The 25,621-nt window shown below is 32.9% G+C and overlaps 1 protein-coding gene across 1 annotated transcript; it reads right to left on the bottom strand.

Moving 5' to 3' along the window:
- Positions 1–4,889: 4,889 nt before the first annotated feature.
- On the bottom strand, positions 4,890–25,059 carry LOC106713494 (monocarboxylate transporter 6). Its single transcript, XM_014506303.2, has 9 exons — positions 24,892–25,059; positions 11,412–11,535; positions 9,776–9,919; positions 9,345–9,617; positions 8,792–8,942; positions 8,100–8,247; positions 6,939–7,083; positions 5,644–5,832; positions 4,890–5,011 (listed from the first exon to the last, which is right to left on the bottom strand). The coding sequence occupies exons 1-9, from the start codon at positions 25,006–25,008 to the stop codon at positions 4,890–4,892; spliced, it is 1,413 nt and encodes a 470-aa protein (XP_014361789.2). The 5' UTR covers positions 25,009–25,059.
- Between the last annotated feature and the right edge of the window lie 562 nt (positions 25,060–25,621).

Here is a 25,621-nt window from a genome sequence, read left to right as displayed (position 1 = left end):
TTTTGCCATTGAGCCCATCGGCCAAATATATCTGGAAAAAACTGACATTGTGTACTTAATTGCAAATAAATCTTTGTTTTTGTATTTCCAAATTTAATGCGACTTACATTGGTGTACTTATTCAATATGGCTGAAATACTGCAAGTAAAAAAATAAAATATCCTCCTATTTTGAAATCATATTGTAAAAATATTTCTTTGAATTTGAAAACATAGTTTTTTTTTTAAATAGAAAACACGTTCAAGTTTTTTTTTAAATGAAATTATCAAATTATGATTGTTACAAGGTTTGATTTTAATATCTATTTCTTTAGTTTATTTCTTTCTATAGTTTATGGAAAATCAAGACAAGCAAACTCTTTTTACGTAAAATTTACAAACAGTTCAAAACATTCCCATATGAAAAATATAATGAACTTGTTAATTATAACTTTCTGGTTTCTCATGTTTGCTTGCAAACTTATGGTTTTGTATTGATATAAACTATTGTATATTTTAGTTTTATATTAAATATTTTGTTGACTCTCTTTCTATATGTCTTCCTTTCGTAATAAACTAAAAAAAAATTGTTACATTTAGCACTGTTTTGTCGTACATCTTGTTATTTTGTTAATTCTTGTAATACATAATTACATTTTCGTCTTCCAAAACCTTTGTTGATTCATTCACTGTTTAATGTGATGTATGCATTTTTCGATATGTGATTTTTATTGACCAAATAATATACTAAATAATTTTGATACACTTTTATTCCAGCACAATGCAGTACTTATATGGAACTATTTTAATGAATTTCAAAACTTTTTTTTTACTTTTGAAATTATTGTAAACTAATATTTGATATAACTGTAATCTGTAGACTTAATTCAATTATTGAAATGTTTGTGCCAATTGTATATAAACTCTTTATATTTTGTAATCAATATACTTTAGCAGTTGTACTTACTAATAATAAAATTGCAGACATTTACAATTAAATTTAGAAAAAAAACTTTAAAATGTATAACGTAGGTTAATAAAGGTAAAAGATATGGCTTCGCGTTATTTTCAACGGATAGATGTAAAATTAATTGTTTTTTTTACAGTCTATCTAATTTTGCCTTTTTATTAGGTCTGTGGATGATCATAAAGTTTATATTTATTATCTATGCTTACATATCAAACAAAATTATAAGGTTTTCTTAAAGAAATAATAAATAAAATATAGATATGTAGCGTCCATTTTGAAAAATTTGTCATCTATATTATTTATAGAAATGCGCTTGAAAAGTAATAGTAATTTTCTCTTTTTCTCCATACACAGAATATTAGTTTGTCTGTTTGTTTTATTAATATCTTGGGTATATTTGATGAAAGTTCATTGTTACTTCGTATGTGAGTTTTGTTTGTGACAATTTAATATTATCTCTAATAATTATGACAATATTTATGTTAAAATACGAATAATGTATTGACATTTATTGTGATGTACTGTTGTATGATTACTTTGTATTCGTAGACGAGACAATTAATTAATAAAAAAAAAATTATGCAATCAATTAAAATTGATATTGGTTATTGAATGTGTTTGTATTATTTTTTTTATTACCTTTTTCGTTCTATGTTATATTTTTTCCGGAGTTTCTTTCGCAGTTATTATTCTACTAGCTGTCGCCCACAACTTCGTTTGCGCGGAATTAAAAAAAAACTTAGCTCATGTGTTCTTCCAGACTGTATACTACATCTGTACCGAATTTCATCAGATCCGTTGAGCCGTTCTGGAGATACCTTCAAAAAACATCCATCTATACATCCAAACATTCGCATTTATAATATTAGTAAGATTATTATTATCAATGTAAGTGACAAAATGGATTCATTATGAAAGAATGAATAACGATATCTCAGAAACATATTGAATTGGGATTCAACTCAATGTTCAATTTTAGATTTAAAACTGATTTTTCCTATCAATAACGTTTGCTAATATTGTTTATCTGATCTCATTATAGCTTAAATGTAAAGCTAAAGTCTGACAGTGTAGCGGAAATAAATTTCACACTCGCTTTGATACATGTTTAACCGGTTTTTTAATATAGAAGTCGGTAATCGGAACATGTCATTAAATATGAAAAAAAAAAACGACAAAAAATATAATTCGTTGACGTTTTTTTTTCGGAACTTTTTTACATTATTTGACTATCATTAATAAGTATTAGTGATACGGGTAATATTTCCTCGTTTTTTTTTCAAACGGAAGACAAAAGGATTATGACAAGCCTTTTTAGTTGTTTCTTGCTTAATCATCGGGCTCAAGGTAAAGAAAACTACAACATATGTATGTACGTCAACATTTATATCCTCTATTGTAAAATTCACATACAAAACGTATAATTTCCATATTTATTAATCCAATCTTCAGTAATAAAATTCATAATACATTTCTGATCTTTTAAATCTCTGCATTTTTACGATTTCTTTTATTTAACACGAAATAAAATAAAACAGTGACTGTGCACTGCCACAACTTGCTATTATGTAACACACGTGTGATCTCATTTTCACGGAGTAAGGCCTTTCGTACACATGACAACGTAAATCTTCAAAACTAATATCGTACGATTGCGTCGCTGGAATCGCGTTGCGCGCATTATGTTCATAGAACGATGAATCGGCGACGCGATTTATCTATTCGAGCAGTACAGGCATAGCCTTGTGTACAAAAGGCCTTACAGAAAAAAAAATGTTTTACATTCAACTTTTGACTAACACTGTAAACAAATTGTAAAAAAATAAATGAAATTACACCGCTGAAGCACTTGTATTATTAGTAAATTATGATTTCTCTGTCTTGTTTTTACTAAATGTCAGAGGGATGAGACTACCTCTTAAGTCTGTCGACCCGAAGGACCTTTCGTAATGTATGGATCTGTATGTAGGGACAGCAAAATTCCGGATGAAAGGAAGCTGCATATGTCTGAGATGCGGGATGCGTATCTTAAGATGGATGTGTGGTGTGCCATAAAGTTCAAAATATGTATATATTCATATTTTCAAAATGTGTATATATTAGAGGAAGTTTGAAAGAAGTCCAGTGATGGAGAAATTTTGAAGCAAAAGTCTAGCGTGTTGTGGACATATGCGAAGAGATGATAATCACATAAATAATAAGGAAGGATCTGCATAAGACGGAAGTGAATTTAGGTATGACGGCTGATAGAGATCTTTGGAAGAGTAGTGTACATATTGTGCCGATCATCTGTAGGGACAGGGGCAAATAATGATGACAGACGGTTGACAACATGCAAGCTTGGACATTGGCAATGCGCAGTTTAGGCGCTACGCAAGCTGTAGCAAGAATTATACATAAGGGCTTCGTAAATTTTTCCATTTATCTTCATACATACTTGTTAATGAGATAACAAAATTCTTTTGACACTTCTTATAATAATAACATAAATTCTTATTACAATTGGCACAATGTTGCATCAGGAACTTGTAAAAAATAATTTACATATATTTATGTATTTAAGATTTAGTATATGATGCAATAGACTTAACCACTAAGCTAGACTATTAAATATTTAAATTATATTACTTAGATATTAAAATTAATTTAAATAGAATTAGAATCTCATTATTTGTTTTAAAATTAGTTGTTTAATAACATTTGATACAAAGTGATTGAATGAATTGAGCCTCAATATTTTTTTGCAGAAAGATGATTCGGTTTGATTCTATTTCTTTGCGTTTTCGATTCGATTTCTTAATAATAAACAATAGTAGTATTATTGGTCAAATGTATTAATTGTAGTTGACCAAGAAAGTTCTATTTCTTATAAATATTTTCGATTTAAATTAACTGAGAATTAATTATAACAATACCTTCACTTTTTTAATATTACATGGCAGTTTATCCAGCTATGCTTATGGATTAATTCAATGGAAATTAAAAATTAAGTTTGCACATTTTAGTGGCTGACATTGTTATTTATTGATTTAGTTTGGAAAGTTTTTATCTAAAAATAGCTCATACAAAGATCTCTTATTAATGAGTCTATGATTGCAGCTATATAAAGGTAAAATTTATATTTAGATAGGTTATTTCTAATGAATACGATAAGTAACATTTTACTGTGGGTTTCCGCTGTTTTGACATATAAATTGAAACGTATTACAGTCTCTGCAATATTAGTCAAAACAAGTGTCACTGCAGTCGAAAACTATCGTTAATTGTATCGCAGTAGTTTACTTTCGAGCAAATGGACACATTTTTTATCCTTATATAAAACAATTGGGTCGTTATCGTCAGCTCACTATGACTATGTCCCCACTGATTGGCTCCGAGCTTACCCAAAGTTAAGGTGGCTAGGCTAGTTGGTTAACTTTCTACACATCTTTGAATTTTTGCATGATATGTGCAGGTCGAAAAACTTTTTCCTTCGCCGTAAAAACGTCGGAAAAAATTGAGTACAACTGCATAATACCTGATTGTCAATTCGCAATTTCGCAAAAAAAAATTCGCAATTAATTCTTTGAAGAAATATATGTGTAATTTTTTTTAAACAGGTTCAATATATGTATGTGTACGGCACTATACTTACTTAATTCTAAAGAATCTCTAACATACGTTTGGTACGTACATATAATGCCAATAAATTAAATGCAAATTCATCACGTATGCATGAATTCTAATTATTGTATGAAGAAATTTATCTACTGGCCTCAATCACTTTTGCATTGCATTGGTAAAAGTTTACACGAGCAAGATAATGCTGATTTTGTATTTAATATTACCTTATTATAACAAAACGCTAAATAAACGTGTTTTTTTATTATAAAATTATTTGTACTTATAATATAAATTATTCACCATCGATTTTATTTAAGTAATAAAGATTTTTTTTCAATTCAACTAGTTTTTTTACGATAAACAATATACTCTATAGACCATAGCACTACGCAAATTAAACAACACACACTCATAGCCAAGAAACAGTAGAGGTAGGTGCCCGTAGCTTCGAAGATCAAACCTGGAACAAATCAAATTAATACAAGATGTCAATCTATTTACGTATCTTAACCTCTAGGTAGATGGGCAAAGCTATTGGAGATACATTTATGCATATATGTATATTAAAGGATGAATAACAAGTCAAGATGATTAAAATGATTTAATGTATTTTATTTGTTTACTTATTTCATATCTCTTGTTAATTAATTATTCATTACGTACTTATTTATCATTATGGTATATGCGCATACTTTACAAATCGCCTGTCCTTTACCTACACTTTAAAAGGCGACTTTTAGTCCCATTTGTTTCCTTCTTTGTAAAAAATACTTAGTTTTATTGATGTTTTAATAGAATTAAAAGCTTTTCTACGATTTGAGTTAGCTGTAGATTCAGATAACAACGACGTGACTTTAAATTTATTCAAATTAAGAAAACGATTGTACTATTTGATTCAACAAGATTTTTAAGTAAAAAATAATTCATTTGTCGAATCATTTCCATGATAAAAAACAAAAGAATACATTCAAATATTCAAATAGAATAAAAAAATATTCAGATGACTAACAACCTCCTATGACGTCGGCTAAAATTATTACACAACTAGCCCGCGACTCTGTCCAAGTAAGTATTAATTTCTTTTTATCTTACCAATTAGTGGATCCGCAATGAGCATCAGGAAACCGGAGAATATGATATGCAGCGCCAACGCGGCGGGGAACCTGTCCGGCGCTGCGGTCACCAGCACCAGCGGGAACAACACTTGCACGGAGCACCTGATCAGCCCCGATATCACAGTTATGGTGAATACGTACCATATCTCACTTGAACACACCAACGCTGAAAATAATCAATAATGTGACTTCGTTCTTCGTAATATGGTTTTCGAATGAAGGACCCTTATTTCTAAGTTATAGCTCTTAATTTCACTGCCATGACTCTTGTAGTGAACATGTTCGTCAAGTGATGTTGACACACGTTGAGGGGTGAGGATATGATTTTAAACGAGTACTTAGATAATCGAAACGCACAATTAAATCAGCAGCGAGTTTAGTTCTTTTACTGTGCAGAAAAATTGTCTCATTGTTAACACTAGAGTGACGGGAACACTAAGTGATCACCGATGCCCATAAATATTCGTAACACAAGAGGAATTGCAGATGTGTTGCCGATCTATGAGAGGTTGAAATCTTTCTGGCAAATAACATAGTATTGTCTTAAAGTCTGTCTGAGAATTCAGTCTCAAGACAAAAATAAATCTGATAAAACATATCAGTTTCTCATAATAACATGTGTGATAATAACAAGTTTTATGTGAATGTTTCGACAGTGTAAACTTGACGGTAACAAAATTTGATAGGCGTTGAATAACTTAAGGAAAATGTACCACTAAGGTTTTGGTGGAAACAGATTTGGACACCTGTTTATTACCGTAAAAATAAACTTAATTTAATTTTATTAAATGTAACGTATTAAATATCAATAAAATCTGTTATAACTACATAATTGATGTGTTAAAACTTAAGGTTTAAATGGAGATTAATTTTTATTACTAGGCCACTATTAAAGATTTAAATAGGATAAAGATAATAATTTATTCAATTTAACTTCTTATGACGTCAATCCTAACATTTTAATTCCATGAGATATCAAGGTATATAATTATTTAAATTTTACGTAAATCGGAATAATGAAGCATAATATATCGATGCATAAAATTAACTCAAGGTTCAAATTTTTATCTCAAGGTTACCTGTGAAAGTATATCTGAGTTCTTTTTAAGCGTAAAACACTTGAAAAAGTTTCAGCGTTAGAATTTGTATAACATTGGTACTAACTTACATAGTTTTTTTTAAATTCAAGATAAACTAATTACTCCATTTGAATATGGAGGGTCTATTGTTAAATCTTGTAGAATGATTTTTTTCAATTATATTCTAACTCACCTATTCGTAAAAATATTGTAAGGGATGTCCCGCAGAAGAAAATTTTACGGCTGTCGACTGTGTAGAAATATGTAAATATTGCCAATGAAAATCTTGCAAAAAGATCAGCTATCGCACCCACCATAACACACGTAGCAACTTGCATCTAAAATAAGAAATCATCATTATCTTCCGGGCCTTTTCCCACTTAACTGGGTTCGGCACACAAGGTTTTATAAGCCTTTGAGTTTTGGCTTAAGTTTTTACGGCCGTGTCGCCAAACCTACTTAAGAGAAATATCTTAAAATTAAATATAATAAACTAAATAATTACAGCTAAATAATACAAAATTACTTCTAAAAATACACTAAAATTAAAAATAAGTAATAAAACATTGTAGATATAAAAAATAAATAAGTTATCAATATATCCAACTGTAACCTTCACACATATCTTTAAATTTCTTCTCAGATATGTGCAGGTTGCATCACGATGTTTTCCTTTACCGTATGAACGTCGGATAAATGTACATATGTAAATTGAAACTCGAAAAACACATTAGTACAAGGCGGGATTCGAACCCAGGACCTGCAGATTGTAAGTCAAGCGCTTAACCCGTGAGCCACCGACGCTTAATGATAGAATAATACTACAAAAATCGGCTTACGTTAACTTAGCTTAAATGGAAACACGACTATACTGTTAAGTGATAAAGTTGTCGCTAGTTTAACTTATGTTATTCATCACTTGTGGATTTTAATGAAATGAATAACTTATCGAAAATCCTGTAGAATTTTTATGTGAATATGTAAATGTAAGATTTAAGTTAGATAAGAATGTTATTTAAGTTATTTAAATTATTCTATTAGACGTAGTTTTAGCTCGTGGATTATTTTAAATTAAGATTAAGAACTTCTTGTTGCATTTTAACTATGTGATAGTCTTACCGTAAAATTCCACAGGGTGTGTCACACTTGTGTTAGTACATACATATTGTACTCTTTTTTTTTTCAAAAATATTTTTTTTTTCAATATGAAGGGGACAGATTCATTTAGAGGACGGAAACCTGGTGCACCCTACGTAGGTGGGACAAGGTCAAGGAGATGATGATGATGAAGGGATCGCAATATGTACAAATACAACTCTAACGTCAGTTGAGATATACGATAAGTAACTTTTACCTTGGTATATCCGTAGGAAAATAAAAGCATAGGCTCCATTGCTAGATAGGTAACGTCGGAAACGAAAGCAAATCCCAGACCGACAAGCGTACTCACGAATCTCGGATCTCTTAGTAAATCTAATTCCACGTTATCGTAAACAATTTTTCTGAAACAAATGTATATTTTTTATAAACTGAGTTCGTTATCATTTCGATGTCCATTAGCAAATTTTCGCCAACAACATTTAAATCACTAGTTTATTTCTTTCGTCGTCATTTCTGTACGTTGATGTATTACAAAAAAATTACCGTTGCCGTTATCGTATTTTTAAATTATTCCTAAATAAGTATGCCTTTTTTATTTTTGATGATGGCTACAAAATAAATATAATTTGAAGTCAAAAGTCATTCGGAATTATTAAATAAGTAATTCTGTTGGTAACCATTAACCGTGTTAATAATAACACAATGACCCTCTTTTTTAGTCGGCTAAAAAAATATGCGTCATTTCCGGGAAAAATATATAAAACACAAGATCAGAACAAATATTAGGTATCAGAAAAATGAAGACAAACGAAACCGTTTTATAATTTCTAAACTAAGTATCTATACCTATCTAAAACTAAGAGATAATTTGCACAAATTAGTAACAACAACAAAACTTTATTGTACTAAAATATAGAAATATGATTTATCTAAAAAGGTACTTACATGATACTCTTTTGAATGGATTTGTGTCTAGATGGCGTCGTAGCTTTTATTTCAACAACACCATCGTCACCTGGCAACATTTTGACGATTGTTTCATCATAGTTTTCTACTTTAACATTTTTACAGTCGAGGACATCACAATGTAATGGGTCTGAAAGTTTATGATATACACACAGTTACAGTGTTGGATGCTGGGTTAGTAAGCGTACGTTATTTGACAAAGAATAAAACGTCACAAAAAAGTATTAATACTGGGAGCTTTCATTACCTAAGCACAAGTAGAAAAACATATATTATAGCAATTAGGAATATTTTCAATGAAAACGTGTGCTGTTATAAATGTTTTTTATATTTCTGTAGTAGAAAGTCACAGAGAGGCAAACATTACAATTGCTGAAATGTACACATAAGATGAGAAACAAATAATGAATAAGATGAAAAACTTAAAATAATGACTAAAGTTGATTTCATAAATTCATAACTCAAACATTAAACACACTGAACACAAAAAACATAATTAACTATTATAGTAACCGTTTTAAGGGTATGTTACCTGTTTTTTGGTCATCCATCGCTTTGATCATGTGCCATTCGACTGGATGCATGACTAACATAGCGAATAACAGATGAAGATCTACAGCCATGATGAGAGCGAGAGTCCATCTGAACCCGTACTCATCGAGGAGGAACGTGACTAGAATTGGAAATGTAATGGAAGCGAGACTGCTCATTGTTTGATTGGCGCTCATCATTGCTGTCCTCTTTTTGGTGAAGTAGCAGTTGAAAGCAGTAAAACTTACTGGAATCATCACACCGAATCCTGCTCCTGCAATATAAATAACCAAATATTATTGTATCCAAAGAGATCATGAGGATTTTGCCTTCAATGTAATATATGAAGATAGTTCTGTTGTTATACTACTGCGAAGAGTAAAAAAATACAAATAAATAGAAATAGAAATAACATTGAAAATGAATCATTACCTCTTATTACGCCAAAAGTGAAGACCAATTGATAAGTTCTGGTAACAAATATGGTAAGAACATCGCCCAATATGAACAACCCAGCGCCGAGAAGACCAACTTGTCGAAAGGAATATTTTTTTAACGCAATGCCACTCAGGAAACCTACAAAGGTAAAATAAAGTAAAACTAACATCCAAATAATCGGGAGATTAGTAGACAGATTGAATGAGCAACCATACAAATGATTTAATGAGTGAGTCGACCAAAAACTCAAACATTGAAGAAAAAATCGATAAACTCAGGAACCAGTCACACCATCGATCAACCAGAGAAATATAGAGCCTAAAATTTAGTACCAATCCACCGAAACATTAAGAGATCAAAGGAAAAAGCCGTGTAGAGAAATATATATTATTGAAGTTTTTTTTTTATGAAGTGTATCGTGTGTAATATTAGGAGCTTCATAGAATCACGACACGTGGTTTAACAAGGCATTATAGTAATGGTCAACCACTGTTTTTACCGCACCTGTGTATTGAGCAATCGCCTTTATTCATTTGATATTGCAAATATTATTGTTATATTAATTTACAAAAACGAATAATTTAACAAACACACAAATAATCCGCTTTATTCAGATATGAAGAAGCTATCTCTGGGTCATCAAATTATGCGATCCGAAACTCATTTTGTTTTTATATAAGTTTATTGAACTATTGTCCGTTTTCGTACACGATGTTTAAAAAATTTAGGACATGAAATATTTACGGAAATGAACATTGTGCTTTATTTCATTACAATATCGGTCAAATCAATATGAATTAATTGTCGAGCGATGCAAACAGGCTTAGGCCCTGAACGGCAATCGGTCCTTGTATCCAATGATATCTGCCTATTAACCGATTTGTATTGAGTTAATAGATTCATTGTTAATTGGGGACAGAAACTCGAGTACATTTTAGCGTCGCTGGTAATACGAGATTAAAATTTCACATAGCGACCGGCGGTGAAACATTAGAAGTACGATTTCTGTTAGCGACCTCCATGAAAGAACTGTTTCGTAATAAATTATTCATATTAGACTGTCTAATACTTTTACTGCCGAATCTACACAATCGTTTTATCAAATTAAACTTTATTAACTGTAACTGAATTAGATGTTATTTAGTATAAGCAAGATTTAGAAGGCTCCTATGTAATTTCCTATTTAATCATTTGTTTATCTATTACTGACATCATAAATTCGTATGTGTAAAAAAATCGTACATTGAGTAATGACAATTCCGATCGAGAGGCTCGGAGTTTACGCGAAGTTGGTGTGTCTTGGCCATAGTCAACCACGCTGGATCAGTGCCTGTTGGTAAACTTTCTACACAGCTTTGAATTTCTTTGCTTATGTGTGCAGGTTGCATCACGAGATTTTCCTTCACCGTAAGAACGTACAGATAAATGTATACATATACATATGTAAATCGAAAATCGATGTACACATTGATACATGGCGGGATTCAAACTCAGAATCTGCAGATTACAAGTCAAGTGCTTAACCCATGAACAATTGACGTATTAACAACAATTACGACATATTAAAATAAACACAAATGTTGGTCCAAAAGGAGTAAATTGATATAACGTATTAAGATGAAAATCATACCCGATATAGAGAGAGCTCCATTGTAAACTCCTATCACCAAAGGAAGGCCGCTGGCGCCATCTTGTTCGATAAAGAAATCGTTGAACAAAATGCCGAAAGCATTTGACGAACCAAATCCCAGCATCTGCAAACAATCAGTGCTTATTTAAAATTTTGCAGTGTATTAATTGATCTTTCACTATACATAGCGGCAAGGCCTTCGGTAATATCCGAATAACGTTATTTTATAATATCTTTTTTTTTGCATAAATGACAATCTGACGCAATCAACACTGCATGCGCGCAATACAAAGGTAAAAGCTGCTGTGGCGTCAGAGGCTCAAATACGACCAAAAACTTCCGGTAATATAAATGTTGTTATAATATCTGCTTTTCAAAGTGAACAGCAGTATCTTAACATTACGTTTCAAATAGTAATGTGCTTGAACCGGTACCATATTTGACGTCTTTGCTCAGAAATCAAAAAGTATAGTTATAAATTAATTATTTAGAATCAGATAAATAATCGATGAACGGGCGAAAACCTAATTCGCTGACTCTACGTGAGTAGTTCAAGGAAAGCGCGATGATGATGCAGATTATCTTGAAAGTACAATAATTTTGCTGAACTTCAAACGGTCAACAACGGTCTTCTTTTATAAATTTACTTGTTGTCGCCCGAGACTGTCCGCGCGTATTTGAAATAAAAACTTAATTCTACATCTATGCCAAATTTCATAGAGATCCGTTGAGCATTTCTGTAGATACCTTCTAACAAATATCCATCCATCCATCTAAACATTCGCATTCATATTATTAGCAAGATTGTGAATGTAATAAGTATCGTGATATATCTACAGATTCTTATAAATATTTTCGTCCTTTAAATCAGTTTATTAAATCAATAATTTTGTGTTAAGGCCATTTTTAAAACCTGTAAAATGGCTGTAGGGATTGGATAAGATTTATACAATTATATTTACATATTAATTATATACTTAACGACGCCATGCGTTACGTCAAAGTAAAAGTCGTTCACCGATTTATATTTTTATGGCATACAAAATATGAAAAAAAAACATTCATTAATTCATAAAATTCCTGTATTAAATAAATGATAACATTAATATTTATATCGTATCACGAGTCCCAATATATTTAATTATTAATAAATATATTTTTTAATTAAATCACGGCGCGTGGCAAATTCGTTATGTTTTTGTGACATCTGCTTTATTATGTATATTACTTATATGATTTTACATCCGTGTGAATTTTTCCAGTTTGGGAGTTTATTCAAATCGCTATTTTCTGTAGCATGTTATCTACACGCATAATCATCATATTATTAACATTAAATACGTCCTTAAGGCGAGTAGCCAGAATACGTGTCCAACGTGTAAAAAAAATTGTTGTACGTCAAATACTTATATAAAATATAGTCTTTATTAACTTATAAATGTTAATCTATCTGAAAAATAAGATAGAAAACAAAATCATACTATGAATAATGAAAGGCAAAGTGCGAGGAATGGAAATTGCTTCACCCAAGAAAGCGGATATTTCAATTAATGACGTGAATTCAAAGTTTTCTAACGAGTCTAATCTAAAATAAATCTAGTTAAAAAAACTCGAAAATTCCTAAGCTACGACAGGGACTTAAATATAAGAGCTAGTGTTACCCTTTACCTCAGTCACACCATTAGAAGAAAGCTTTTATGCCCGATTGACAAACGTGTAATGTAAACGTTTTATTTTTGCTAGTTTGTTTGTCTTATAGTATAATTCTATGTTCCCATCGCCAATAATTCATTGTTCATTTATACAAAAATTTTATTGATCCACGTGGACATTTACCGATCAAAACCGGTTTAGCACGTGTTATGAAAATACGAAACATCAATTTTGTTTGAATTGATGGTTTGATTGAATTGATTGAAATTGATGTTTGATTGATGAGTGAAGAGTCCAGAATGACTCAACGGATCTTAATGAAATTTGGCATAGGTGTAGGACATAGTCTGAAAGAGCACTTTACAAACACTTGAAAAGTATAATTTTCAGTTAAATCTGTGAAAAACCACAGTAGTTTCGTCTGCCGAAACATCTGTAAATTTCATATTGTCATCCCAATCATTTTCTAAGGAAAAAGAGAGGCAGAGATATATTTTCGTATAGGTTTGGAAACTGTAAATCTACGGCAAAATGCTTTGTAGTCTTATTACATTTACTTAAAAATAAGTAATCGTAGTTTATTAGGAAACTAAACTTTGCTATACTGTATATTTCGACTGCTATGTATCAACATATTGCCATCTCTCTTAGTCTTTTTGAAAAAACAGAGACAGTAATATGTTTTAGCACAACTGTCACTTCAGATGAATGTTTTTTAGGTTATACTCGTAATATCACCTGACATCTTTTCGTATCTGTGAAGTGCTTAATTACGCAATTCGCTGAACAAACCTGTTTTCATATTAATTCTTATTTAAAAAAAGATACAGTAATAAAATACACATGAATAAGATTATTAAAAATGGTTGCTTGCTTAAAATATTAAATTATTAAATTGCTAATTATATTTTCAAAACTTGTAAAATAAACTTCGACCCATATAATGATAAAAATATAATCAACGTTATTACGAATTGTTCCATGTCAGAATATTTAATAAGGAAAATAAAAATATACTAATTTATTTTTGCTTTAACTTAATGCTAAAAAAATATTTATTAGGAAAAAGAGGATTAAAATTTATCTATACATTGAATAGAATTCATACACTATTTTTTTTAAATATATGTCATAAGGTGGCACGCCTGTCTTCTGTGTGTACACTGGAGAAATCAGTATAAAGTAAAGTCTGTTTTCATTTCTAATAATATAATTGTTGACAGCGATCTACAGATTTTCTTTATAACATTTTATAAGTAGATAACGAGAGCACGCTACATTGCAAAAGTATAGAACAAGGTAATAGTTATCACGAGAATACAACAATAACAACAAATTTCATCATGAGTTAGCCAATCTTCACTAAATGAGATTCTATGTTTGTAATTTTGTAAACAACTATATTTGAATAAGGTCGTAGTACGCCCCGGATCATACAAGAATTTGTATTTCTTTTATTTTATTTGATGTAATATTGATGTAATTTATATTTAATTTAACTATTCGTAATGGTAATCACAATAGTATCACATTTTACAACCTGCGTGTGACAGGAGAGGTGAAAATTAATTCAAAATCAAAAGAGAAAGAAAAAGATTAGAAATAAAAACATAGCTCATTTAATGTCGAAAAGCTCGAAACAGGGATTTCATTACTTTACAACTATTTAATTATTTTACATATTATAATATTATAAATGCGAATGTTTGGATGGATGGATATTTGTTTGAAGGTATCTTCGGAACGGCTCAACGGCTTTTGATGAAATTTGCCATATAGATGTAGAATAGTTTCTTTTTAATTCCGCACGGACGAAGTCGCACGCGACAGCTAGTTATTGAATAATTCGATAAGTCTTTAATTGTTTTTATTCATATTGAAACCATTATGACAGTGGTAGACGTCAGCACAACATTAGTTGCACAAATAGGTCGGGTCGGTGCTTATACCACGACCAGAATACAGAGGTGAAGTGAAAGCAATTCCGCGTTTCGATTGATATGTGGTGCCGGAGGATTCATTTTAATCTTCTTTGTTAAAAGAAAGGGAGACGCATAGGAAACGACTGTACAATCCTTCCAACAACGATTTTGACGTACTTTAACTGGAAGGTAGCTTAGGTGTTTGGGAGTAACTAAGGACGTAAAGTCGCTAGCAATTGCTAAAATTCTTTATATTAGACATTTAGTTCGCCCTGACAAACGCTATCTGTCTTGTTGATTTTTAATATTAATTCTTGTATAATATTGTGAAACAATAATAAAACCAGTTACAACACTTTAACGGATCCACATAACTGATACAAATTAAACAGGCACACTTCCATTTATGCAAAAACAAATGTCATCTATTAAGCCGCAAATAAAGGTTTATGAGAGATCTAAATGAGACTAATACGAGTACAGCAATGAGATCGATGGGTACCGGGAATAAAGCCGCAATCGTAAAAATGAAAATGTTCAGGAAAAAATATTTAATGAAATTATGGAATAACTATAAAACCACTGAATATCTTAAAATAAATTATATGTCACCTTGTTCGTTATTTTTTGCCTAAAGTACTGTTGCAGTTACAAGATTGTATATTTTATCCAAATAGGAAAAAATCGGTAAAGATCATATTGCTACTATTTATGTCGAAAGGTTGTTCCCATAATAGTCACTTACAGCTTTGTTCCACGAAAAAAAAAATGAACGTTGATACAGTAATAATATGTTACAACTTTTTTCAGTGTATTATAGGATACACGATGGATACAGTAACCATAGTTTGTGTTCTTATTCCTTGAACTTGATGAGCGTTTTGTGGACGGTATTCATATTTTACTGTATATTCATCGTTGTATGTTTTTTTTTAAATCTTTTATCTTTGCGTGAATATCTTATTTTTATTGACAGTGCTTTTATTATTATTATTTTTTTACTAGAAATATAATGGATCATTTAAAGTGGTAGAAATAAATAGCATTATGTTATTATTAAACAATCATTTATTGAATCAAAGTAGCATAATTAAAATGACAAATTCGTGACTTTATAAGACTTTTTTACTTATATTATCCATGAAAATTAAGAATTCGTAATAAAAAAGGTACTTATGCTTAACTTTAAAACTTGTGCTATTTAAATTAAATTATTTTATAAAATGTACCTACTCTAATTATAATAAACTAAGACTAGTTTATTAGGAACTGTAGGAAATAAACTCATCTAAACCAACATTCGTATTATCTTAACATAATAAAAAAATTGGGTACCAAAATATTTAAAGCAAAATCACGTCTAAAGACTTGACTCCTGTAGCGGATCCTGTACCTCAGCAGCTTCGTCGGTTCCACATGCCAAAGATTTATAGAAATCGTGATAATATTGTGGAATATCATGACTGTTACAAAGACTCAGTAGATCAGAGTACAGAGCTTTCGACATAGGAACCGGTTCGTTGTAAGCTCCTTGTAATTCAGGAAGAGTTGCAGATTCAGCTGTAGAATACGTAGAAACAACGTGTCCATTTCCTGCTCGCTCAAACCTGGCCCTTCCTCCCCTTGTGCTCTGTACTCTCCTCCTTACTCTGCTTGGTAATGCACTTTTCTTTTTCTTTTTTTTTTATAAGAGAAGGGGGCAAACGAGCAGCGGGAACACCAAGGTGTTCATCGACGCCCATGGACATCTGCAATACCAGAGGAATCGCAAATGCGTTGCCGGCCTTTGAGATGGTGATACGCTCGCTTCTTGAAGGACTCTAAGTCGTACTGGTTTGGAAATACCGCCGAGGACAGACCATTCCACAACGCGGCCGTGCGTGGCAAGAAATTTCGCGAGAACCGCACTGTTGTGGAATGCCAGCCATCCAGATGGTATGGATGGTACCTGGCGGTCTGTCGGGTCGTCCGATGACGAAACTCGGCGGCAGGAATCGTTCCAAATAGTTCTTCAGAACACTCCCCGTGGTACAAACGATAAAAGATGCAGAGGGAACTGACGTCCCTCCGCAAGGCCAGAGTATCAAGCCGATCGGTAAGACCTCGGTCGTTACCGATTCGAGTCGCTCTCCGTTGTATGCGGTCAAATGGAAGAAGCTGGTATTGGGGTGCTCCCGCCCAGAGGTGCGAGCAGTATTCCATGTGGGGCCGAACTTGCGCCTTGTACAGTTGTAGGCGGTGGCCCGGCTGGAAATACTGCTTCGCCCTACTGAGCACACCCAGCTTTTTGGAGGCCAGCTTGGCCTTGTCTTCCAAATGACCGCGAAACTGAACGTCACTCGATATGTCAACGCCGAGAATACCGATACTGGCTGAGGCAACCAGGGGAGTGCCCTCAAAACGAAGATCTACGACAAAGGGTTGTTTTTTTAACGGTAATGGCACACACTTGTGTCTTTTTGGGATTGAATTCAACGAGATTTCGTCGACCCCAATCCGAAACTTCACCCAGTAGGGTCTCCAGTTCAGATACAAGTTTGGTCCGGTTCTCATCGGCAGTAGCCCAAGAAACATTGGCACGGGCCGTATACAGTGCGTCACACGTGCTATCGTCTGCATAACAATGAATGTTGCTAAATTGCAGCATGTCATTGATATGCAGAAGAAACAAGGTGGGCGACAGTACACAGCCCTGTGGGACACCAGCGTTGATTGGTTTCGGGTCAGAGCACGCACCGTCAACAACGACCTTGATGCTCCGACCCTCCAAGAAGCTAGAAATCCAGGCGCATAGTTTCTCGGGCAGCCCGTAGGAAGGCAACTTCGCAAGAAATGCTTTGTGCCACACCCGATCAAAGGCTTTGGCCACGTCCAAACTAACCGCCAGGGCCTCCCCCTTGCCCTCGATTGCCTCCGACCATCGATGCGTGAGGTACGCAAGAAGATCACCAGCTGAGCGACGTTGTCGGAAACCGTACTGACGATCGCTAATCAGCTGATGCTCCTCTAGGTACCTCATAAGTTGGCAATTGATGGTCGTTTCCATGACTTTCGAGAACAAGGTGGTAATGGCGATCGGCCTGTAGTTGGACGGATCTGAGCCATCGCCTTTTTTTGGGATCGGGTGGATTATGGCAGTCTTCCACGATTTCGGGACAACGCCTAAGGAGTAGGAGAACCGGAACATGCGCGTTAAAACCGGTGCCAACTCAGGAGCGCAAGTCTTAAGCACGATGGGGGGTATCCCGTCAGGCCCACTCGACTTGTGAATATCCAGAGATTGCAGAGATTTCCGCTCTGGATAAACTGGATTTCGGACATAGAGGTCTCGCCGCATGGGATTTTCGGCGGCGAGTTACCTTTGTCATTCACAGTCGAATTGGCCGCGAAAAGAGAGCCCAGGAGATCGGCTTTCTCTTTTGCGGTGTAGGCTAGCGAATCATCCCCCCTGCGCGGAGATGGTAAGGATGGCATACAGAAGTTCCCCTGCACAGCCTTGACAAGAGACCAGAAAGCACGAGTTCCCGAAGGAAGGTGCACTAGCCTCTCACCAATTTTTCTCAGTAACGACTCACTCAGTTACTCAGTAACGACTCAACGATAGTTTAGTAGGTACAGCAATGTTTAGTACGAATCTGTTAACATCAAAGTAGGTACAGTAATTTATAGTGCGTTTAATGTTTACATGTTTTATTCCCTGGAAGAAAGCCGTAATTACAATTGCTGGTCTAAAATTGAAACAAAAATTTCACTTTCAACATAACCGTATTGTTCCAGTAATATTTTTCTAAACGTTTACCAGGAACAAACAATTAATGTACAAAGTGATTTTTCTATTTTTGTCATTTTTCATCAGAATTAAGTAAAAAAAATATATAAGGTGTATTTAGGTCCGTAGATACCGAATATGACTTAACCCGAAGACTGTCGCAATATCCATTGCGACATTATTCCAACTACCCATCGAGATGTAATATTAAATCACGTCCTCACAGAATAAAAAAAAACTTCATTATTGCGGATAGACGTACAGACAAAAATTTAATAAATTAGTATTTCTTCCGGGTAATGTAAATACATCAGATGTATGAATTTATTGTATTATACACAGACACACCAGCTTTAATAATTATAAAAAATATACGTAGATAATATATATAAGCGCCTTGTATTGACCTCGAATTAGTAAGAACTTATCAAATGTGATCGGCGATCGAGACAAAAGCTGTATTATTCCAAAAAATTCTTTTAGACACTGTTTAGTTAAACACGTGTTTTAACTCTTTGACCGCCGCTGATTGATAATGGTGACATTAACGTTGTTATTTATTTCCCCATATATATGTATCACCTCAATGCGTTTGCTTATTTATTTATGCTTCATTATTTATTGGTAAATTGCATTTCGCAAGCCTACGCATAATAATGTTTCGATAACCGTGATTTGTCAAAAATCCGCACCGGGCACTAGAGGCACAGTATAAAAGGGTTGATGTATGTTTAAGCGAAAATGTATTTTGAAACTTTGTATGTTTGTATTTATGTATTAAGAACGTCGGTTAAATGTACATATGTAAATCGAGAAACACATTGGTGTATGGCGGGATTCGAATCCAGGACCTGCAGATTGCAAGTCAAGTGCTTAATCCCCGAGTCACCGACGCTCTTTTATGTCGGATTTTTTTAATAATTAATAATATTATTGTATTTATCCAGCTTAATTTTAAGACTGAACATAAAAATAGAGACAATAACGGAAATCAGTGAAGTATCAGGAACCTTGATTACCTAATTATGTTTCATAAGGGGCTGTCAAGTACAAACTATATTCGTCTTGCACAGACCAGTATTGACCTTAGATATATATATATATATATATATATATATACATATGTAAAGAAAGACATTTCATTTATATTTAGAAGTATTTCCGTCTGATAAAATTTGTGGCTGAATTTATTCAACAATCTATTCGTATTTATATCTGGGGATTACCTTCTGTTGCTAAATAAATTCATACTAGATTGTAAAGACATCAAACAAACTAATAAAGTTATTTATAAATACTACTGTTGTTTCAGGATAAGAGACTTATATTTTTCGACTGTATACTATAAAGAAAACGTTACTAAAACAGTATGAAATTAGGTTTACTATATCCGTTCATTTATATTATAAATAATCACTTTTTATATAACCTAGTAAACGAGTCAAGGTTTTAATGAAACAGATGTGTAAAATGTACAATAAAGATTTATTATTATTATTATTATATATAAAAAAAATTCGAACAATGATCTCGAGTATGTACGAGTATCTTATTTATATAATTTAACAAGTATGCGATGTGATTACTTATCAGGTATTTTTATGTCGAAATGTCAATTTGATGCAAAATGATTTATGATGATGAATTAAAATATAATTATTTGTTGAAACAATGAACCGACTGAATCATCATTATGCCTTGACTGGGTTAATCTGTTGTGGTTTTATAAGAAATTGATCTAGTTCTGTGAAGGTTACAATAGATTAGCTTGTTACTATGCAAGTTATTCAATAATACTTTTGCTACGAATGCTATTTATATTTGCGTTATAATTAATTAATGTGACGTTATAGATGTAAATTAACATTCGAAAAATGGCTTAAAATAAGACGATGGAGACGAATTCTTTAATTTATGAGACATTAGCTGTTGCCCGTGAATCCGTCCGCGCAGAATTAAAAAAAAACATAATAAGTAGCCTATGTATTCTTCCAGACTATGTTCTAGATATGTGCCAATTTTCATAGAGATCTGTTGAAGCGTTCCGGAGATACCTTCATTATTTAAAACTAGCTTTTATCCGCGACTCCATCCGCGCGGAATAAAAAATAGAAAACGGGGTAAAAATTATCCTATGTCCGTTTCCTCGTTCTAAGCTACCTGCCCACCAATTTTCAGTCAAATCGATTCAGCCGTTCTTGAGTTATAGATAGTGTAACTAACACGACTTTCTTTTATATATAGATTGTTCTAATCGTATTATCAAGATATTTAAAAATAATGGACACAAAATACATCTTATTAATATTATAAATGCGAATGTTTTGATGGATGGATGGGTGGAGGTTTGTTTGAAGGTATCTCAAGAACGGCTCAACGGATCTCGATGAGATTTGGCATAGATGTATGTAGATCATAGTCTAAAAGAACACATAAGCTATACACATCAAAAAAGTCTAAGCAACACATATAAATTTCAATTTTACAATGTGTTTTCGAATTAAATCCTTAGTATTTTCGTACTTTTATTATTTATTAATGCTTTTTTTAATATTAAACAACAATTATTTTTTTCATTTACTTTTTAATAATCTTAATAACCAATAATTACGAGTAAGGAATGTTTTTACGTAGTACAAAGTAAGGTGCCTAATCAACTGAACTTAAAGTAAAATTAAATGGTTGTACAAAAATTGCATAAATTAAGACAAAGTGTGGTCTCCTCGGTTATGGAGAACTTGCTGGCACCGATTATTCATAGAATCGATGAGACTGTTAATGTGATCCTACGGTAATTGCTCCCAATGAAATTTTAGTAAGTCCATCAGTTGTTGGGTTGTTGTCACTCCATCCAAGTCATTTAAAACACGTCTCTGGAGCATGTCCCATGCATGCTCGATGGGGTTGAGGTCTGGCGATTGTGCAGGCCAAGGCAATACCAGGAAGTTTTCCCTTGCCAAGTACTCCCGTGTGTGCAAAGCTGTATGCGAACGCGCATTGTCATGCATCAAGGTGAAATCGAAGCCAAGCGCTTGTGCGAATGGATGGACATAAGGTCTTAGAACATCCTCAACGTAATTTACAGCGTTCATGTTACCATTTACAAAAACGAGCTCTGTTCGTATGTTCTTCATAATACCCGCCCATACCATAACTGTTAAGTCGTTGTATGGATGCACTTCCTGAAGCCACCTCAGTCTTTCAGTATTTCCAGGACAACGGTACACTCTTACCCTTCTAGTATCAGGCTAGAACCCAAATCGAGACTCATCGCAAAATAAAATTTTATCCCATTGTTTCCGGGTCCATATAATGTGTTGCCTAAACCATTCATTTCGACGAGCGCGATTCCCGTGACGTATCGGTGGGCACCTAATTGGCCGTCGTGCTCGTAGGCCATACTCATGCAATCGATTTCACACAGTTTTGCAGCTAACAACAACACTACTTGAATTTTGTAGCCACAAACCTATCTCTCGGGCGGTTAACATCGGCTGGCGTCTTTCAGTCAGTTGTATGTATCGATCTTTCCGTGTTGTTGTACACCTTCCTCGACCTGGGTGCTGCTCAGCAGGATCTCTCGTGTTAGTTTAACGCTGATGAAGACGGCAAATAACGCTTCTGTTGATACCAAAATACCGAGATACCTGAGATTGAGTTCTTCCCGCTTGCAACATCCCTACAGCTCTCTGCATTTCATCTGCGTTCAAATGACGTCGCTCCATAACGTAAAAAATGTCTCAAAATTCAAATTTGTTCAAAACTTTTTTTAATTATTGTTTGAATCTTAAAATTGATACCGAATACTAAATTTAATAAGCAAAGAAAACGCTGTAAAATTCGAACAAATGCATTCGCTTTTGAATTTTTGAAAAAAAAAAAAACAAATGATACTCGATTTTTTTTTTCACAACCAGCCAGTATGTCCTATAGATCAAAAAAGTTTACATAAGTATTACCTACTTGGTAAAAAATGATAAAATAATTGATTAATAACTTGAAATAGTATGTGTTGCTTAGACTTTTTTGATGTGTGTACTTATTATGTTTTTATAATTGCGCGTGGTTGGAGTTGCGGGCGACAGCTAGTTAATCTATAAATATAAATCGCCTTATCTGGAAAAGTAAGTTTTATTTATTTTAGTTTGGTAATAATTAACTTGCTAATGCCCCATATTTTTCTATCATGTTGAACCATAACCAACAAGTTCGAAATTGACGCAATGTATTCAACTAGTCTCTTAAACCTGCACAGTGAGGACCTGTAGTGAGCTGTTGATGATGTTGATGAAGTCGAAATCAGGTTATAAACCGTAAACTAAAACTTACCGTGGATTCTTTAGAGCAAAATCTCTATACAAAACACATCGTGATCCCTGTCATTACCTTTGACACAACACAGATAACAATATGTTATAAAGTGAGATTGTGGTTTCAAAAACCCACGATAAATATAGTACTTAAATAAAAAAATACCAAATTAAGAAAACAAATTGGTCATTAGATGATCTACTCAAAATAATTTTATCTTGGTGTTGACATACGAAGGTTAAACATTGAATAAACAACTGTTTGTATCTGGTTTATATTAACATCTTTTCTTTTATTATTTAAAACATGCAAAACTAACAAGTGAATGTCAAGATTCCTGCTATCACTATCATTTGAAATCGACGCAGAAGTATATTGAAACAGAAGTATATAGGAAAGGGACATCCTTTATCTGTGCGACCTCTCTCCTGCTAATTAATAGGCAAGCAGATAGCAACCTTGGTTCATCGACAACGAAATGATGTCGCTGTTAGAAAAAAAGTATAGAATATAAATAATTATAATAATTAATACTAATAAAAATATATAATTTTTGGTTCACCAGTCAATGTGGGCTCCTTCTTAACAGCCTGGACCTATGACGATGGATCTTGATAGGTCTTCAAATACTTCCTTGCTGTGGTTTACTGAGGATCGCATACAGTAGAAGGTATTTGGAGAAAGAAATTAACAGATGTACTAATTGTTTAAAATTGAAAATAAGTAGTTTGGAACATGTTATTTAGATGTATCAAATAACTTATACGTATGTGTATTAGATATAATATATCTTGTATGTCTAAAATTGAAATTGATATTTGACATCGTAGAGACAAAACTTTCAAGGCTAGTAATGTTTGTGTGTTCTAAGAGGATTTGAAACTAATCCATCGTCATTATCTTTCTATATTTAGTCAGATATTACTTACATAATACTATTAACAAATAAGCCTTATTTAAACTTGATTTATGAAATTATTTAATTAATTAAACAAATTATTTATCATTTACTTCAAATGTATAATGTCGTAGATGAAAAAAAAAAACCGCAACCAGTATCGATTACATCATAATTTTATATTAAGCGATAAAATGAATATTAATGTACAACTGACATGAAAAGAAAACACCGTTCATTAGGATAATAATTATGGTTTTAACCAAAACAAAGGTTCTTTATAATAGAAGCTTAGTATCGAGCTCATACTTTTGTGAGGACAGTAAAAGTTTTATTCCTTTATTGGGATCGATAACTTAGCAATGATAATATCAACTTTAGACACAAATCAGATGTATGTATATGTCACCTTAAGATTGTGAAATTCGTTAGTTTCTTATCTTATTAGAGTTGTTATAAACTGAGAGAAAATTATAACCAGAACAAATGACTGTTAGTTTGTCATGTCATCGATAGCTGAGGTCAAAAATTCAAAACATAATAATATTTAGTTCTGTTTTTTTATAAGAGAAGGGGGCAAACGAGCGGCGGAAACATCGAGGTGATCAACGAAGCCCATGGACTTCCGCATCACGCAGATGCGTTGCCAACCTTTAAGAAGATGGTCCCTAAGTCGTATTGGTATAGAAATAAATTTTTTTTTTTTTATAATTTAAGCGGGAGTTTTCACTGCCTTAACAAATGTAGAAACACATATTATAAATGTCTCCATTTTTTCTAATAACATGGGACGGAATATATCAATACTGTTTTTTTATGCGTTTCGACAGAGACAACATGCATATTTGGGAGACCTAAGATACTAGTTTCTAATAATGTATGGAGTATTTGTTAAAATGAAGAGTGTGTGCAGTTAAAAATACTCACAAAAGTAAATCCTACACCAATGCAAACAAGATAGCCCCAGCCCCCGTCAGGAGGCAGAAGTTCCTTCTTGGTGTGCTTGGTCTCCGTACCTTCAAGGTGAGCGAAAGCTTCTTCCATTTTAGCAAATTTTTTTTGACACTTAACAGTCCAGTTTCCCAATTTACACTCTACAATCTTGATACTCTCATTTTAATTCAAATTAATTAAAAACTGCGCCAGTATTATTTTTTTTAAAGTGTTCGCATTTTAATTCGTAATAATTGAAATTGGTTTTCGCGCACGTCTTGCTCGTACTGTTTCTGTCACCGCATTGAATTTGAATCTCCTTACTACCGGTCAAAATATGCCTCGTCCTACATGCCAATAATGGTTTAATTTGCTTTATTCTACGTTTGGTAACAATAATAATAGTACCTATACATTAGTACATTTAATCATATTGCCAGTATGTATATTTCATTAAAATTGTCATTTCATTACGATTTATTTTTTATTTTTTTAACATTTTATCTGGGATCCTTGTGCAAATTACTTATTTTATGTTACGTATCATATAAATAGGTAATACATTCTTAGAAGCTTAAAGTGTATGTCACCAAGTTGTATGAACTTTATTCGTGAGTTGTTAGTAATGCTGCAGGTGACCACTATTTGATCATACTGTAAAAAACAAATAAAATAATACCAGCTCCGTGAAATTGAGGCACACTGAGGCACACCATTTAAATAT

The sequence above is a fragment of the Papilio machaon genome, chromosome 5, assembly GCF_912999745.1.
Source record: "Papilio machaon chromosome 5, ilPapMach1.1, whole genome shotgun sequence".
Lineage (NCBI taxonomy): Eukaryota > Metazoa > Arthropoda > Insecta > Lepidoptera > Papilionidae > Papilio > Papilio machaon.
This window is presented reverse-complemented; position numbering and strand designations above follow the sequence as displayed.